Source organism: Manis javanica, chromosome 17, assembly GCF_040802235.1.
Source record: "Manis javanica isolate MJ-LG chromosome 17, MJ_LKY, whole genome shotgun sequence".
NCBI classification, from domain to species: domain Eukaryota; kingdom Metazoa; phylum Chordata; class Mammalia; order Pholidota; family Manidae; genus Manis; species Manis javanica.
The window spans coordinates 17,220,162-17,239,794 of record NC_133172.1 but is presented as its reverse complement, the minus strand read 5'-3'; the positions used below and the strand labels follow the sequence as shown (position 1 = coordinate 17,239,794).

At 38.2% G+C, this 19,633-nt stretch overlaps 2 protein-coding genes across 12 annotated transcripts in view; one reads left to right on the top strand and one right to left on the bottom strand.

Annotated features, from left to right (window-relative positions):
- The window catches only part of ZNF382 (zinc finger protein 382), a 30,880-nt gene extending 27,636 nt beyond the window's left edge, over positions 1 to 3,244 (bottom strand). For 2 of the 6 annotated variants that reach the window (XM_073226244.1, XM_073226248.1), the window contains exons 1-2: positions 2,930 to 3,104; positions 819 to 891 (exon numbers count right to left, since the gene is read on the bottom strand). In XM_073226244.1, coding sequence (XP_073082345.1) covers positions 819 to 827 — 9 coding nt within the window. In that variant the 5' untranslated portion in view covers positions 828 to 891; positions 2,930 to 3,104. The other 4 variants (XM_073226243.1, XM_037013824.2, XM_073226245.1 and 1 more) reach the window with 3 other exon arrangements.
- The window catches only part of ZNF461 (zinc finger protein 461), a 147,491-nt gene that overhangs the window by 83,313 nt on the left and 44,545 nt on the right, over positions 1 to 19,633 (top strand). For 2 of the 6 annotated variants that reach the window (XM_017678467.3, XM_017678470.3), the window contains exon 1: positions 3,209 to 3,348. The exons of 2 other annotated variants lie outside the window; for them this stretch is intronic. In XM_017678467.3, the coding sequence (XP_017533956.1) occupies positions 3,329 to 3,348 (20 nt within the window). In that variant the 5' untranslated portion in view covers positions 3,209 to 3,328. Of the gene's footprint in view, positions 1 to 3,208; positions 3,451 to 18,963; positions 19,051 to 19,633 lie in introns of those variants that run through there. 2 more of the 6 variants (XM_017678468.3, XM_037013833.2) reach the window with 2 other exon arrangements.

Here is a 19,633-nt window from a genome sequence, read left to right as displayed (position 1 = left end):
AACATATCTTGTCCTTGAAGATGAGCCAAGACTCCTCGCTCTGAAAATAGGGAGACCTTGAGGATGTGTGAAAACACCTCCCCGCCAGCGCCACCTAAGGTCCAATTATCTCCTGACCCACCCCTTACTTGCTACTTGTATAAATTGAGCCTGTAAACAATAAACTTTGCCAGCTTGATCAGACATCCTGTCTTGCTGGTCATTCTTTGTGTCTCTTGCTTGTCTCATTTCTGCAGGCGTCTCCGGCACACTCCACGTTCGTCCCGCGGGCCGGGACATCTTACCACAAACTAAATAATGTGAGTTACTAGTTCTACCTCCCATCATACCATTGCAAAACCTACATTGGTGGAGATGATTTAAGGCTTGTCCATGTCTGCTCAACTCCTCAACACTTAGATCTCAAATCAGTGTCTAGACAAGATAGATTCATTCAAGTAATATGGTCCCATTTAAAATTAAGACAATACATTTCTATTCTAGCAGTACTTTTGTGAGAAGGCTGAGAAAGGAGATGATGATGATACACCTCATCAATATGCAAATATTGGCTACATCTATGAAGTGCACTTGGGGAAGGCTTAAATTTGTCTTGGAGTAAGATAAGCAGGGAACAAGACTGCAATTAGGGTGAGGCAACCAGGGTGCAAAATTTAGGACACAAAGCTCTGAGAGTACTCTTAAAGTTTGCACCTACATCATTTGCTTGCCCTACTGAAGACCAGTTTCATGGAATATCCAGGAAACTTAAGGACAGGGAAGCAAATGTTCACGTAACCTGAAAAGTTATTTCATAAAGAGAGGAAACATCATCTCACCTGAGGCATGGCTTTGAGATTTGCAAAAGATGAACCTTCTCTTTTGAGCTCCTCTTTGGAAAAGGGAAGAGTCCTGAGAAGGCAGAGATGGGAGGATACAAATAGCCATGTGAAACCATATTTATTTTGATCCCTCAGAATAACATTTAAATGTACATCAATTTTCACTGTTTCAGCACCTGCCCGTTCTTTGTGCCCCACACAAATCCAGGATGGAGGTTAATGGGAAATCAGACAAACATTGCTCTCTCACCAATACCAGAAACCTAGTCTCTTGGTGAGGTAGAATGGATTCTGAGGAATCTGTTGTAGCTTGGAGAGAAGGAAGATTTTGCTTTTCTCTCTGCAGCTTTACCATCCATCTCCCATGGAATACAGGTTTACCATATATTTCCAAATTGTCCTTCATAGACTTTCCAGTCACCAGTAGTGCATGAGAATACCTCCCAATATGCTGGTGAATGCAGTTGACATAACTTTTTTTTTTGGACAATAACTTTTTAATGTCTGTTTATTTGTCTGTTACATCATAATATCTGTTTAATCTGTTATATTTTGTAGTTCTAATTTACATGTCTTATTACATGTGAGAATAAGCTCCTTTTCTATAATGGCATCTTCTTATAGTGTGTCTATTTTCCTCATGTTGTAATTTCCTAATTGGTTGCCATTATCTTTTTTTAATTTAGTAAATTAACTCTTTAAGTTGCAAATAACTTTTCTTAGCTGCTTATATGACTAGTAAAGTGTTTTGCCTTGTGAAATTTTTTCCCTGTATGTTTTGTTGTTTAGCAATACTATGCATTATATAACACATATTTTGTGAACTGATGTGAAATGCCATCTGTATCACATATTACATATCTGTATATACTTGAGAATGTCTGGACTTTCTATTTAATTTCTCTACATAATATCTTTATTGATTCACCTGTATCACACTATTTAATAAGCATAGTTTATTAGTGAAAATTAACTGTTATTTATTTACTGATAGCTAATTTAACTATTAACTATTGAATAACATATTTTCATAGTACAGATATGGAAATACAAATTATCTTTCCCCTCTGTAGACTTCCAGAGAGTATAGTATTTTGCTAAATGAAGTCTAAAGTACTGACTTCTACAGTGAATACTTTAATTAGCAAAATAATATTTAATTATTAAAATGAGAGAGGCCTTGTGATTAAAGTATACCAAATACTGTTTTATTATCTTGGATGCCTGAAGAAGCTATTGACTCTGCCACAGCTTTCTTCCAGAGCAGGAAACCTCACTTATATATCAGTGTTGAAAGTGATTAGCTATGGGTAAAAATTGTTTTTTTCCTGCATACTATTGCTCATGGAACACTGGTCATTTCAACACACTGGTTTTAGTTCCTATAGCATTTCCCTGTGATAAATCTTACCATCTGGGAATTATGAAATGTTACCTCTTTCTTTCCAATATTTATACCTCTATTTTGTTTGTTAATTGCTGCTGAGTCACAATTTTGGAGGCAAGTTTAGTGACCACTATTTAGATAAATCTTACATACCCCACTAGATAGTGATCATACAGAGTTGCTCAATCACAAAACCATTACAAATAATAGCAGTAGGTTACAAACACATGAACAGTTACATTCAATCGAACTTCAGAAAACCACCAGCCCATAGCACCCGTATACCCACAACCTGAGACAGCACAGTACATAATTAAGTCCAGGCAAAGTAACAGAATCACATCACAAATCACTTTCGATTCTCCATAGTCACCTACAGTCTCAAACACGACTCATACCTAATCTAAAAACAAACACGTACAGTGGAAATCTCACGCAGCAACACGACTCCGTCCACCTTTCACGCACAATCGGCCGCAACATCTCTGAATCGCACGCACCCAAACAGCAGGCTGGGCACAGGAGGCCGCCTCCATACGGTGCACACGTACGCGCGCGCACACACACACACAGCGCCCGCTGCAAGACGCCCCTGCGATGGAGCTTCCTCGGTGTCAAAACAAACAAAATCTCCCCTCGCGGAGCTCGCTCCAGGTCACGCCCGATTGTCACCCTCTGGGTCACGCCCACGGACCGCGCCCGAGGCCCCGCTCGCACGGACCTAAGTGTCTGGTTACCGCGGGCTCGGTTCCGCTCCTTCCTCAGAATGGCCAGGCCCAGCGTGGGTTCCCAGTTTCCTCCCTGGCCTCCTCACCGGGTCCCGCTCCCTAGTCTGCCCTCCCAAACCCGAGCTCCGGGCTCCCGCCCGCTCCTCCGAAGCTCCTAGGACCCGCCAACCTCACCCACGGCCAAGGTTCAGTCGTCTGCGCCTGCGCACTCCGCGTGAGCTGGAGCTCCCAGGAGTCTACGGGGCGACCCGCTAGCAGCGGCGCGGCCCCGACACCCGGCGCGCGGGTGTGCTTGTGTCGGAGTCGGCGCTTTTCTGGCATAGATTACGTTTCTCGCAGACCCAGAGGAACCTAACTACGACCTCTGTTCGTTTTCCGCCAGCCTTGCGATCATGGTTTTGCGTGCGGTGAGGTGAGGTGACCCAGGTCTGGGTGCGAGAAGGAGCTCACTGCAGGGTGCCCAGAGGTTCCCTAGCGTAGGTGGCGCAGGTGGAGGCCGGAGCCTCAGCCCTGTGTGAGTCACCTGCTGAGGATAATGAGTGTGCGTGCGATTGTGTAGACTGCGTCAGTGTGGGATGTGATTAGAGAGTGTGTGTCACCGGGCCAGGGTCAGTGCGAAGGGGTCAGGGTGTGTGCGTGGTGGGCACGCCCTAACTGGCCTCGATTAGTCTCCTGAAACTGGGAGTGGGGCGGGGCCTTTTTATGTCCTCAGTCAGCTGTGACTGAGGTGTGTTATACTGCGACCAACTGACCCCGTGACAGCGCTATTGTGACCTGTGACCTAGTGGAGACTGATCAAAATTGGCCTAGTGTAGGATGGTAGAGGTTAATTTTTGCATTTCTGGAGCTGAGGAATCTGTGGACCAGATCCCTGTGTGAATCAATCTGTGCCTGTCAGATTCTGATGCCCTAGTTAACCGCAGAGGCCTTTTGCCTCTGTTGCCCTCATCAGTGCACCCTTATCCATTGTCCAGCCTAGTGCTAAATACACAGTAGGTGTGCAGTACATTAAGTGTACCCTACTCTGGAGCCAATTGTAAGTTGCATAGTTTCTTGAAATTCGTTATATTGGGTTTTCTTTTACCTTATACTGCAAAAAAATATTAGTTACCCAAATATGGCTGTCAAAGGGAAGTTGAGTATTTGAGACCTAGAATGAAGGTTCCAATTGAAGAAGCATAGCCCCGTGTTTATTTTGGCGAATGTAGAGCTGGAATTGTCCCCAAGGCTGGGTCCAAGAAGGACATGATACTGAGGCTCCAAAAATAGGATTCCTTTCTCCTGAGATTCTCTTGGAAGTTCTGTTGCAGCAAGACGCCTACTACAAATCCACAGCATTTTCATAGGCTCTGTTGACAGGAAATAGCTGTGAACATAGAAACAGATTCCAGTATCAGGCTTCAGTGAACCTGACTTTTCCTTGTGATACAGGGAAGGGTCATCAGTATCTGATTTTTTCCTCATACTTCCATCTGGGTATGTTTAATATGGATGATGGAGACTTGCTAATGATGAAGAATGTCCTCTTATATAGCCTGTCTGGGCTCCAAGAAAGGCCTTGAGGTATGTCATGAGTCCCTTTTCTTTCCAAGTTTTGCTGTATTCCAAAAGAAGAACCATGAGAGGGGCAAAAAAGACAAGCTGGAGGTCATTTTGAGTTTTTTTCTTATGAAATGCATTTTTGTGTTTCAGGATATAGAATAACTTAATAAGAAGATATCAGGCATGTCTTGCCGAATAGTGACTTACCCATTTACTTGGTTTCTAGGACTTATCCTCCCAGTTAATGATGGAACCATGAGGATACATCTCTTTCCCAGTTCCTCATCAAATGCCCTTAATTTTCATAAACCACTTTGAAACACCTCCACATTATGCTCTTTTTGTATAGGCATTTTCTTTTTTTTTTTAAATTCTTTTTTTAGGTATCCTTGATATACACTCTTATAAAGGTTTCACATGAAAAACACTGTGGTTGCTACAGTCACCCATGTTATCAAGTCCCACACACACTCCCAGTTGCAGTCACTGTCCATCATCATAGTAAGATGCCACAGAGTCACTACTTGTCTTCTCTGTGCTACCCTGTCTTCCTTGTGACTCCACACACACACCATGTGTGCCAATCATAATGCCCCTCAATCCCCTTCTCCCTCCCCACTCACCCTCTCCCACCCCTCCCCTTAGGTAACTGCTAGTCCCTGCTAGAGTCTGTGAGTCTGCTACCGTTTTGTTCCTTCAGTTTTTCTTTACCGTTATACTACACAAATGAGGGAAATCATTTGGAACTTGTCTTTCTCCACCTGGCTTATTTCACTAAGCATAATACCCTCTAGCTCCATCCATGTTGTTGCAAATGGTAGGATTTGTTTTCTTCTTATGGCTGAATAATATTTCATTGTGTATATGTACCACATCTTCTTTATCCATTCATCTACTAATGGACACTTAGGTTGCTGCCATATCTTGGCTACTGTAAATAGTACTGTGAAACATAGGGGTGCATATGTCTTTTTGAATCTGGGATCTTGTTTTCTTTGGGTAAATTCCTAGGAGTGAACTTCCTGGGTCAAATGGTATTTCTATTTTGTTTTTTGAGGAACCTCCATATTGCTTTCCACAATGGTTAAACTAGTTTACAGTCCCACCAGCAGTGTAGGAGGATTCCCCTTTATCTGCATCCTCACTAGCATTTGTTGTTGCTTGCCTTTTGGATGTTGGCCATCCTAACAAGTGTGAGGTGATATCTCATTGTGATTTTAATTTGCATTTCCCTGATGATTAGTGATGTGGAGCATTTTTTCTTGTGTCTATTGGACATCTGAATTTCTTCTTTGGAGAAGTGTCTGCTCATATCCTCCACCTATATTTTAATCAGGTTATTTACTTTTTAGATGTTGAGGTGTGTGAGTTCTTTATATATTTTGCATGTTAACCATTTGTCGGATATGTCATATACAGATATATTCTCCCAGACTGTAGGATGTCTTTTTGACTACTGATGGTGTCCTTTGCTGTACAGAAGCTTTTTAATTTGATACAGTCCCATTTGTTCATTTTTGCTTTTGTTTCCCTTGCCCAACGAGATGTGTTCAAGAAAAAGTTGCCTATGATTCAAGAGATTTTTGCCTATGTTTTCTTGTAAGAGTTTTATAGTTCCATAACTTACATTCAGGTCTTTGATACATTTCAAGTTTACTTTTGTGTATGGAGTTAGACAGTAATCCAGTTTCATTCTCTTGCATGTAGCTGTCCAGTTTTGCCAACACCAGTTTTTGAAGAGGCTGTCATTTCTCCATTGTATATGCATGGCTCCTTTATTGTATGTTAATTGACCATATATGCTTGGGTTTATATCTGGGCTCTCTAATCTGTTCCACTGATCTATGGGTCTGTTTTTGTGCCAGTACAAAATTGTCTTGATTACTGTGGCTTTGTAGTAGATCTTGAAGTTGGGAAGCATAATCCCCCCAGCTTTACTCTTCCTTCTCAGGATTGTTTTGGCTATTCGGGTCTATTGTGGTTCCATATGAATTCTAGTGAATGCTGTTGGTATTTTGATAGGGATAGCATTGAATCTGTAGATTGTTTTAGGCAATATGGCCATTTTGACAATATTAACTCTTCCTATCCATGAACATGGGATGTATTTCTATTTATTGATGACTTTTTAAATTTCTCTCATGAGTGTCTTGTAGTTTTCAGGGTATAGGTCTTTAACTTCCTTGGTTAGGTTTAATCCAAGGTATTTTATTCTTCTTGATGCAACTGTAAATGAAATTGTTTTCCTGATTTCTTTTTCTGCTAGTTCATCATTAGTATATAGGAAGGCAACAGATTTCTTTGTGTTGATTTTGTATCCTGCAACACTGCTGAATTCAGTTATTAGTTCTAGTAGTTTTAGGGTGGATCCTTTAGGGTTTTTTATGTACAATATTATGTCATCTGCAAACAGTGACAGTTTTCACTTCTTCTTTACCAATCTGGATGTCTTTTATTTCTTTGAGTTGTCTGATTGCTTTGGCTAGGACCTCCAGTAGTATGTTGAATAAAAGTGGGAATAGTAGGCATCTTTGTCTTGTTCCCCATCTTAAAGGAAAAGCTTTCAGCTTCTTGCTGTTAAGTATGATGTTGGCTGTGGATTTGTCATATATGGCCTTTATTATGTTGAGGTAGTTACCCTCTATACCCATTTTGTTGAGAGTTTTTATCATGAATGGATGTTGAATTTTGTTGAATGCTTTTTCAGCATCTATGGAGATGATCATGTGGTTTTTGTCCTCCTTTTTGTTGATGTGGTGGATGATGTTCATGGATTTTCTAATATTGTACCATCCTTGCATCCCTGGAATAAATCCTCCTTGATCATGATGGATGATCTTTAAATATATTTTTGAATTCGGTTTGCTCATATTTTGTTCAGTATTTTTGCATGTATGTTCATCAGGGATATTGGTCTGTAATTTTCTTTTTTTGTGTTGAGTTTGTCTGGCTTGGTATTAGAGTGAAGCTGTCCTCATAGAATGAGTTTGGAAGTATTCCCTCTTCCACTTTTTGGAAAACTTTAAGGAGGATAGGTATTAGGTCTTCACTAAATGTTTGATAAAATTCAGGAGTGAAGCCATCTGGTCCAAGGAATTTTGTTCTTAGGTAGTTTTTTTATTACCAATTCAATTTAATTTCTATTCAGATTTTCTGTTTCTTTCTGGAAGGTTGTATTTTTCTAGGAAGTTGTCCATTTCTTCTAAGTTATCCAGTTTGTTAGCATATAATTTTTCATAGTATTCTCTAATAATTCTTTGTATTTCTGTAGTGTCTGTAGTAATTTTTCCTTTTTCATTTCTGATTCTGTTTATGTGTGTAGGTTCTCTTTTTTTCTTGGTAAGTCTAGCTAGGGGTTTATCAATTTTGTTAATTTTCTCGGAAGAACCAGCTCCTGCTTTCATTGATTCTTTCTGTTATTTTATTCTTCTCGATTTTATTTATTTCTGCTCTAATCTTTATTATGTCCCTCCTTCTGCTGACTTTCGGCCTCAGTTTTTCTTCTTTTTCTAGTTTCATTAATTGTGAGTTCAGACTGTTCATATGGGATTGTTCTTTCTGAGGTAAGCCTGTATTGGAATATACTTCCCTCTTAGCACTGCCTTCACTGTGTCCCACAGATTTTGTGGTATTGAGTTATTGTTGTCATTTGTCTCCATATATTGCTTGATCTCAATTTATTTGGTCATTGATCCATTGATTGTTTAGGAGCATGTTGTTAAGCCTCCATGTGTTTATGGGCTTTTTTGTTTTCTTTGCATAATTTATTTCTAGTTTCATACCTTTGTTGTCTGAGAAGCTACTTGGTACAATTTCAGTCTTTTTGAATTTACTGAGGCTGTTTTTGTGGCCTAGTATATGATCTGTTCTTGAAAATGTTCCACATGCACTGCATTGCTTTCTATTTCCCCCTTTAATTCTGTTGGTATTTGTTTCACATATGTAGGTGCTCCAAGTTGGGTGCATAGATATTTATAATGGCTATATCCTCTTGTTGGACTGATCCCCTTATCATCATGTAATGTCTTTCTTTGTCTCTTGTTACTTTCTTTGTTTTGAAGTCTATTTTATCTGATATAAGTACAGCAACTTCTGCTTTTTCTCCCTATTATTTGCATATTTCTCTTTCCATCCCTTCACTTTTAGTCTGTGTATGTCTTTGGGTGTGAAGTGATTTTTTTGTAGGCAGCATATAGACGGGTCTTGTATTTTTAGCCATTCAGTAACTCTATGTCTTTTGATTGGTGTACTCAGTCCATTTATATTTAGGGTCATTATCGATAGATGTTTACTTATTGCCATTGCAGACTTTAGATTCATAGTTATCAAAAGTTAAAGGATAGCTTCTTTACTATCTACCAGTCTAATTTAACTCAGCATGATCGTACAAACACAATCTAAAGGTTATTTTTTGTTTTTTTCCTCCCTTTTCTTCCTCCTTCATTCTTTGTATACTAGGTATTATATTTTGTACTCTTTGTCTATCCCTTGACTGACTTTGTGGGTAATTGTTTTAATTTTGCATTTGCTTAGTGATTAATTAGTCTACATTCTTTACTGTGGTTTTATTTTCTTGGGTGACAGCTATTTAGCCTTAGGAACACTTATATCTATAGCAGTCCCTCCAAAGTACACTATAAAGATGGTTAGTGGTAGGTTAATTCTCTCAACTTTTGCTTATCTGGAAACTGTGTAATGGCTCCTTCAAATTTAAGTGATAATCTTGCTTTGTAGAGTATTCTTGCTTTGAGGCCCTTCTGTTTCATTGCATTAAATATATCATGCCACTCCCTTCTGGCCTGTAAGGTTTCTGCTGAGAACTCTGATCATAGCCTATTGATTTTCCTTTGTATGTGATTTTTTATTGTCTCTCTGGCTGCTTTTAATACTCTGTTTCTATCTTTGATCTTTGCCATTTTAATTATTATATGTCTTGGTGTGTTCCTCCTTGGGTCCCTTGTATTGGGAGATCTACACCTCCATGGCCTGAGAGACTGTCTTCTTCCCCAACTTGGGGAAGTTTTTAGCAGTTACCTCCTCAAAGACACTTTCTATCCCTTTTTCTCTGTCTTGTTCTTCTGGTATTCCTACAATGCGAATATTGTTCCATTTGGATTGGTTTGCACAGTTCTCTTATTATTCTTTCATTCTTAGAGATCCTTTCTTCTCTCTGTGCTTCAGTTACTTTGTATTCCTGTTCTCTAGTTTCTGTTTCATTTACCATCTCCTGTACTTCATCTAGTCTGCTTTTAAATCCCTCCATTGTATGTTTCATTTCAGATAGTGTATTTTTCAGTTTCTATCTCTTTCTTGAATTCCTCCCTGAGGTTTTGAATATTTTTCTGTAGCTCCATGAGCATGTTTATGATATTTGTTTTGAAGATTGTTTAGGAAGATTGATGAGTTCAGTTTTACTTTGCCCTCTTTCTGGTGTTTGTGGAATTTTGGTTTGAACCAAGTTCCTTTGATGTTTCATATTTGTAGGTGTCATCCTGTAGTGCCCAGAAGTTCTACTCTCTGGACCTGCTCAGTCCCTGCAGCAATGTTGGGGGTTGCAGGGGAGTGGTGCTGTTGCCTGTTGGGAAGAAAGAGGTCTTTCCTGCTTCCTGCTTGCAGTGCCTGTCTCCACTCTCAGCGTCAGTGGGCTGAGCATGCAGGGAGAAGCCTCTGTGCTTTGCACTTGTATCTGTCATAGGTGGGGTTGCCCTTTGGCTGGCCTGGTGCAATGGCAGGGGCTGCCAGTTTGTGAGCTCAGCAGACTGTGTATGACAGACAGGGGCCTCAGAACTGTCTAGCCACCATGGGGATGGATCACCTGAAGCTCCTAAAAGTTTCCAATCTGCTGGGCTGAGTGCGCTGGGACAATTTTGTCTACCTGTCCTTTCTCCTGAGCAGCAAGCTTTGTGCAATCCTTGCCCCTTCAGCAGCCTTCCAGATGTTGGGAAGTCTCTCAGAGTACCCATCTTTCTTGTATCCCAGAGTGGCCAGTTATGGGTGCCTGTTCTCCATAGGCAGCTGGAATGTCAGTCTTTCCAGGTATTCCACTTGTCTTACCTTTCCAGCCCCGCTAATCTCCAGAGCACCATGTAATGTAGGTTAATAATCCCAGAGCAGATCTCCAAGACTAGTGTTCGGCAATCCTAGGCCTCCACCCCTCCCTGCTCTGTTTCTTCCTCCCACTAGTGAACTGGCATGGTGGAAGGGCTTGGGTCCTGCCAGATACCCACTTTGGTACTTTATCCTTTTCCCTGAGGTCTGCTCTTTCCCCCAGATGTAGTCAATCTGTCGCAGTGTTCTTTCCTATTGCTCTTTCAGGATTAGTTGTATTTGCTATGTTTTCATAATATATGTGGTTTTGGGAGGAGGTTTTGTCTCACCCCTCACCCTGTCCTCTTTTAGCCAATCCTCTGTCTAAGCATTTTTCATGATGTAGAATTAGTCCTCCTTTACAGAGTGCTATATTTAGGAAGAGACCAATGCTTAGGTAGAACTGCACATTAGCTACTTTAGATATTTTTCATAGACATGATTAGAAAATGAGTAGGAGATGGTATCATTGATTCCAGTAAGAAAGTAACAGTCGTCTGTTTAGGAGCACTTTTGGATTAAGAATATTCCTGGATTAAGAATATTCTTGGATTAGGAAATATCTCTGTGAAGAAGGGCAGGAGTTTTATTCCCCAGGGAATCCATTAGGAGAAATATGTTGTATTAATCAGTTCATGTATAAGATTTGGGAGCATCAGGTTTTTTCAAATCACATTAATTGTGTAGACTGAGAGGCAGTACTGTATGATGGTCTCTGAGTCTTGAGGAGGAAATCAGCAAAGTATGACCCTGCATGCTGAATCCAGCTTGTAGCCTATTTTTTGTATGGCCTGTGAACTAAGACTGGTTTTAACATTTTCCAGTAATTGGCAACATACCAAAAGGAGAATATTTCATGATGTCAGAATTATATGAAACTCAAATTTCAGTGTCCATAAATAAGGTTTTGAATCTTGTCAATAAAAACTTTTGTGGAAATTTGTTACTTGTCTTGTCAAATACACACTTTCATAATATCCTTGATTTTGCCTTTTGGCCCATAAAACTTAACAAGTTTACTATCTGATCCTTTACAAAAGTTTGCTGACCCCTAATCTAGAGTATCTGAATTAAAATCTTGATTTTGCCACTTAGTAATTGTGAGTTTGGGCAGTATTTTCAGTATCTTTCTGTTGGAAAGTTTATTGTAGTGCAACAATCATACCAATTTCAGAGGGTTTTAAATGAGGATTACGAGAGTCAATATTAACAGAGCACTAGAATAGTGGCTAAGAGTAAGTGCTTAAATTTAAAACTTATTATTCCACATTCATAGATAAGGAGCAATGAAAATATGAAGTTAATTGTAATGGGAACTTGTAAATAAGAATATGAGTCATGTTCTCAAATGGCCTAGAACAGGAACCCTTTATCTTAAAGGATTTGCCTTGGAATTGTATACTAAATTATTATATATTTATTTTATTAATGTATATTTTTCCTGGGGAAAAAGTCTGTAATTTTATGAGACTATCAAAGGTGTACATGTCCCAATCAGGTTTTGAAACATTGATGAAGAAACAGTAACTTACACCTGAAAGTGAACTTTGAAGGAGTTTGTCCAAAAATAATATTTTATATTATGCAAATATTAAATTAATCACATTACATCTAAGTGATCAACATTATATAGATAATAAAAAGAGATTCTAATATTGTATCTCTAGGATGAGGTGGTCCGCCTGTTGCAAGTTCTCTATGAATTCACCGAGGCAAGGGCATGACATTGGGGGTAAAGTGACATGTACCATGTTTATTCTGTGGCAGTCACAGACAGCTTGGTACCGCAGCTGGCTTGAATGCTCTCCCCAGGCCAGCAATAGGTTCTGCTCCCCAGTATGAACTTAATTCTCCAGGAGAACTGGAGTACCATGGCTCCCTCCCCACTCTCTCTGGCTACTCTTCCCCACCCTGGCTCTGGGATGAACTCTTTGGGTGGGCTTCTGGTAACTGGCATATGTCCAACCAATTATGTACCAGAACTGAGGGGAGAAGAGAATGAATGTTTCCTCTCCACCCTTCCCCTGGGCTGGCACTCCCATGACTGATAAGCTGCTCTGTTGCAGGTAAACATCCCATAAATGTGCAAGCAGGCTCTTACTGTATACACAGTGGGTGCTCTTAAGGCCAGGTGGGAATCCTAGTCAGAAAGTTCCATTTTCCCCACAAATATAAAAAATACAAAATGTAATGCTATGTAATATGCATGTTTATGAACAAAAGTACTCCAAGAAATTGCTAAATTATAAATCAGTTTGACTATTACAGGCATTTCTTAGCAATTTCACAGGATTATATCCATATGATACAATAACAGGTCATTCAAAGGAGAAAGGTGACAATAAAGCCACATTTATTAAGCTTCTACTATGGACGAAACACTGTTTAGTCTTAAAAGTGTCACTTACCCAAATTGCGCTCATTTAAAGGAGAATCTTAACAGGGAAGGAATGTGTCTCATGTTAATGAAATATGGTAAAAGAAGGCACAGATTTTGTAGGTTTATTTCTTTAGTCACATTAGTATTAGTGCTGTTACCTGTCATTTTGCCAGCCTGTTTGTTTAGTTTTCATATGTAGAAGCTAGCCCTCAACTCTTAGAAAAATGCTTTAAATGGAAAAAATTGTTGTTATGTATTCCTGATGATGGAATTAATGCAGTCTTGTTGAAAAAAATTAGTAATCTAAGTTGAATTTTAAAGTAGAAAGTTAAAAGTACTCATATTTTTTAGCATCCAGAAATAATCACCATTAATGTTTTAGTGTACATTCTTCTGAATATTTCCTTCTGTGCATGTTTATATGATTTACTTTTTTCAGAAAAGTATTCACATGACTTAGTAATTAAAATGAGAAAAGACCTCTCAAAGTCTTAGTTTGAAAAAGGAATTTAATCCAATCACTGGTTTTATAATTCCATGTGTGCAGTGTCACATGACAAAACAAACAATTTAGTAAAAGTTTGATGTCCTTTATTCAATTCAAAGGAAAACAATCCATAGCTTGGGAGACTGTAGTGCCTCAGAAGCAGTGACACACTCTTCCAGAGGGATTTTGGACAAGAGAGAAATTCATAGAATGTTAGAAGAAGCAATGTGGAAATGGCCTAATTAGCTAGGTCAGTGATTTCTTTATAAAGCTACCAGGTCCTGTGATATCTAGGGTAAGGTGAGCTAGCTAAAGGGGATTTGCAGGATTATGCTTGGTGTATGTTAGGTTTCCTGGACAAGTGTTTCTGTAAGTGCAGGCTGCTTAGGTTTAGATTTGTGATGTGGTCTGGGCTGCTGGGGGCGAGGGAGGATTCCATTTGTGGGTCCCAATAAAAGAATTAACTTTATCAGTAGGTGACTCTGAGTCCCAACTGATTTGATAAACCTTGGGAGTATTTTCGCCTTTTTTAATTACACAGATTTATGCATAATTTATTTTGTATAACAAATTATACAATTTATGCATAATTCCAGCAGAACAAATTATCAAGTAAGACAACTCAGAACTATGTATTTCTTTTTCTTTTTGTTTTTACAGATTAGATCTGTAAAAAATCTTTTACAAGATGGATCTAATATCTCAAGACCAAGTGTCTTAGGAGACTCTATTATATAAGTCACGTTGACAAGGTTGGGTTCATAATTTCAGGTATTAGAATTAGATGTTAGTTATAAATGTGCACATATGCATAAAAGTTTGGGTTTGACAGGGAACAAGATTGAGATTTTGTTCATATTTTCAATTTATTACCTAAGTGTGTCAGATTTTCTAAGCTAGTTTTGTAAGGCAGAATGGTATCTGTCTCTCTGTAGCTCCTGTCTTCTTTCTAAAAATCTTAGTGTGTAGTATTAGTGTGAATTACATTTGCAAGCTATGCTGTGTAACACATAAACATTATAAGGAAGAGCAGGCATAAGAAGCTCAAATTTCACTCAGAAAAATGGTAAGAACAGAAAAGAATTTACTTTTATAATAAGGGAATATGGATATGAAATAATTTCTTCATCAATAAAAAATAGATAATTTTTTTTTCTCACTTATGACAACATCTCTGAGGTACTAGATACTACTGTTTTTCTCATTTTATTGGTAAGGAAATCTAGGTAATGTAGATAAAATATTAAGACACATAGTTACTTTCAGAGCTAAGATTGATATAGTGAAAATTTATCCACAGAACTTGTTTTCATTTATAAAAAACAAATACTTCACATAACCTCTAAATAACCTTTAATCTTCCTATCTTACTCAATAATTCATTACAAATGTCTTTCCTCACATTTAGTATGAATTAAGGTAATCTGTTTTACTGTGATGATATCCTTGAGATATATTTTGTCTACTTTTTATGTCTATTTCCTGCCCACAATATGCCAGAACTTATTCTAGTACTTGAGAGGACACTTGCCCTAAGTAGAAGTAAGTTGCTTATTACTAAGCAAAGAAGATCATGTGGGAGTAAATGTCAGGTAGCCTGTGACGAAGGCTCATAAAGAAATGAGATAACACGCGTTAGTACTTCCTGTGGAAGAGACGCTCTGATGACAGCAAGCATTCTCAGGTTATGACTAAATTATACTGAAGACATAGGTGTTCAGTGGAGATAAATACATTTTACTCAATAAGCTTTATGCCTTATAGTTTTTTAGTGAGGTTAGATGTAAAGTGAGACTAATAGAACAAGATTAAATCGGGCTAGAAAGAATGAATTAGAAGCAGATTAAACCCATTTATCAGGAAGACATAAAAGAATCTAGAACATCATCAATACCTATGAGACTTCTCTTAAGGACTTTGAACCGTTTTTTTGTCCAAGTTGGCAATACTCTAACTTCTTTGGCCATATCTAAAAGTCAAAGCGTTAAAGCAGGTGTTGGGAGCTGAAGGAAACAAAAGTCATTCAAACTTGGCACCTATTTATCCTTAGCATTTTCCCAAAGTTCAAGAGACGACTGTTTAAGACTACTTCTTAATTTAACAATGGTCATGTATTAATATTAATATCTTTCTGAAAACAGCTTCCTTTTTATAGAATTGTAAAATGCATATTTATATTAATGTATGACCGCTGTTATTTAAGAAATAGGCTTAAATAGAAAATCATAAAAAGCCAAAAAAAAAAAAAAGGTTGAGAAATGGTCAAATTAAAGGAGACTAAATAGGTATAACACTTAAATGTAATATGTCATAGTGAATTTTAGACCCTTTGCTAGGAGAAAAAATATTTTAAAGGATCATTGAGATTATTGATAAAATTAGAATATGGACCGTAGGTTTAATAAAAGTATTGTATCAGTAAAAAATATCAGAGAGAACACAGAGAAGCAATGCGAACATAATATTGCATAACCTTCCAGACATTTTTCTTTTTCTCTGTTTATACACATATTTTATAAGGACAATGATACTGTATTTATGCTTTGATTTTTTTTTACTATTGAATGTTTTGAATATTTTTCCTACTTTTTCCTCCCAGTTGTGATATATAATTGATCATATTCTTAACTATAAATTTTTTATAACTTTGTATTTAATGACTACCTTAGTTGTCCTGAGTGGGTGTTCTGTAATTTATTTTAAACCAATCAGCTATTGCTGAAGCTGAATCTTACTTGGGCAACTACTTGCTATACAGCTCCCATGTCTCGACCAACTTCACTTCCTCTTCCAGGACCCTCTGGAAACATGTCTGTGTCATTTCAAGGGTAAATGTGTTCAGGAATGTGCAGTTGGCTTCTGCTGGGTAGAATTCAAATGACATCAGCCTGTTGAGATTTTATTTATTCAGGGAAAAAAATGTAATAACTGAGTAATTTACCTTATCAACTGAATAAAAATATCTTCTCCAAGTATCTCCCCGTTCAAAATCTACATGTTTTGAACTTCACATAAGTAAAATCATCTTTATTTTTTAACATCTTTGTGAGATTCACCCATGTCATTGCATGTAGCAGGTGCCTTTTCTTTTTTTGTATATTCCCTTATAAGATGTAACACAGATGATCTGTTCTTCTGTTGGAATTTTTTATGGTTTTTCATTTCTTTTTTAGAGATATTGCTGCTGTGAACATTATTATACATGTGTTTTGTGGACATAAGCATTCATTTTTGCTGTGGAGATACATGGGATAGGATAGCTGGATTATACAATATATCTATGTTTGGTTTTATAGACACAGATGAGCAGATTTACAGTGTGTCATGCTCTCACAAGTGCTGCATAATTTTCTTAAGTTAAGCATAATATTGCAATCTTCATGGTAACCACTAAAGTAATTATGCATGACAGTATAATTTAATGGGGAAAAGTAAAATAATAAAAGTAGTTGACCAATACCAGAAGGTAAGAATGGTGGAATAAAAGGACAAAAAAACAGAGAGGGATACATAAAAGTAAGTGTTGATGTACCCAACATTATTAATAACTAAGTTTAATGAAAGTGAACTAAACACTCCAATAAAAAGAAAATTGTCAGACTGGGTGAAAAGCACAAAATCAACCGTATACTTTTAGCAGCTGACACATGTTAAGTATAACTGCATTGTGTTTCTTTCATATTTCTACTTTCAACTTTGCTAATACCAACTATAGGAAAGTTGGTATCTCTATATTAAGATCAGAAAAAAAAATACATCAAGAAATATTGTGAGAGATAGCAGGGAGACATTTCATAATGATAGAAGTTTAAATCTCAAAAGAAGTTTACTTAAACTTGTCACAAATTTGTATATAGCTAGTAACAGCTTTAGGTTATACAAACCAAAGATTAACAAAAGTAAAAAGATGAATGGACAAATCCACAGTCATTGTTGAAGATTTTGGCATACTTTTCAATAACTATTAGAGCAAGGAGACTAAAAATCATTTATGATAAAGGTTAGCAAATGACCTAATTGACCTATATAGAATACTATCTCCAACAACTGGAGAATATACAGTCCCCACTTACTGAAATTTGCACATTGCTTCACTTATTTACCTTTTGTGTTCTGATCTGTTGAGTGAAGATGCTAAATTGAACTAGCATTGTGAGAATTAAATAGTAGGGTTTATAAAGCACCTGTCACAGTTCTCAGTAAATATTTATTGTTTTCAAGCTGCAATGGACATGAATTTACTTTTCTACAGTCGATACTGATAAAAGAGGTGGAGAATACTACTGAAGGAATCAGTGTAATTGATTGTGATTAAGAAATAGGAAATGCTGAAGACAAGTAGTGACTAACATCTGATTATACAGATGGACAGTGGGGTGTGGAAGGGGACTTGATAATATGGGCGAATGTTGTAACCAAAATGTTGCTCATGTGAAACATTCATAAGATTATATATCAATGATAGCTTTAAAAAAAAGAAATAAGAAGTGCTGAGCTGGAGGATTCTGGGACTTGTGCTAGCTGGGGACAGGATTCCACATGGGCCAATGTTTTGCAATGACATTGTTCTCTGTTTTGTGCAGGGGATGAGTAGGCACTTCCAGTTTCTGTATAACCAACCATCCCAAAACTTAGTGGTTTAGACTTAGAACAGTTGTAACATTTATTTTAATCATGTGAGTCTGCTCATTGGGCAGAGATTTGTGGGGGCAGCTACTTTCCGCTCTTCTTGGCTTCAGTTGGGATGGCTTGATGGTTGGGGGCTGGAATCACCTGAAGGTTTGCTCACTTACATGTACAGGGGTTGATGCTGGCACTCAGCTAGAACCCCAGCTGCACTGCTGTTGGAATATCTTGCTGCTTGGATGCCTCACAGCAAAATGGCTGGTTTCAGGGTGAGGGTCCTGAGAGAGAGTCAGTAGGAAGCTCTGTTGCCTTTCTGAGCATAGCCGTGGAAGATGCCCTGTGTCATTTTCTCTGCATTCTAGTCATCAAGAGAATCACAAAGGCCTTCTCTGCTTTAAGAGGAAGAGAAATAAACTCCATTTCTTGATGGGTAATTGGCAAAGTTGTGGAAGAACATATGGGACCTGAAATGTTGTGGGCCTTATTGGAATATACAGTATGTGACAGTTCCTGAGGCCACAGGGGCTTTTTGTGTGGATAGTGTCATCCTTCTGCAGTCCTGTAAAGTAGAATAGAGGGAGGAGTATCTGCTCAAGATGTGCTTAGTCTCAGGTCCAGTTTATCATCAGCAGAGTGGAGGATGGGCCAGAAACTTCCTGCTGACGGGTCTGGATACTACTTTCAGTCACGAGGACATCTGCTTGGTGTCTGCCTGTTTACAGTATTCCTGGTGTGTGAAGGGTTTTAATTTATCCAGAATTCCTGTTATTGTCTTCATTTTATATGTATGTTGATAAGGTATTATTTGCAGGCAGGAAAACAGAAGAGAAAAGCACATATTAATGTACATCATTTGGGGAGCTGAGAGGTTCATCTGATCTCATAGCCAAATTTTCTTTTCCCAGTTCTCACCTCTGTGGTTTCTGTGCTTCTCCAAGAGGGAACTCTTGAAGAGTACTGACAACTCCTTAACCGTTTTTTACCAGACTTTGGTAAGTTGCTGTTTCTCTCTAGTTCTTGAACATAGTTATATATTAGATCATGTGAACATTTCTTTATTTTGAAATGTCCTATGTAACAGAGATCTATCAAGGAAGCTCTCCCATGTTCTTCCCATACTAGTGACAGATGATGCCAAACAGCCCAAGGTCCTCCTGATGGATCCCTCTGTACTTCCATTAACATGTAGCATCTCATGATTTCATCCTTCTTTCAGGAAGAGTGATGGAGTAAAATTAAGTCCCTCGAGGAAAAGGTATTTGACCATCCAAAGAATGGTGGAGGGATGATGAAGAGAAGTTGGTCATATTTGATTACTAATGGAAAAATGTAGAAATTCATTGCATTTTTTAGGAAAATAGAAGATTGGAAGCTGACTGGTCTCAGTGTTGGTATATGTTGAGATTCCATGTTTTGTGAGGCTTTTAGGATTAGGTAGGAGTATGATTGGGACTTGCATACAAAGAGGTCAAGGATCTACCTTAAGAATCAGTCATGCTCCAAGAAGAGACTAGGGTTACCAAAGGGGAGGGGTGGAGGAGGGCGGGTGGGAGGGAGGGAGAAGGGGATTGTGGG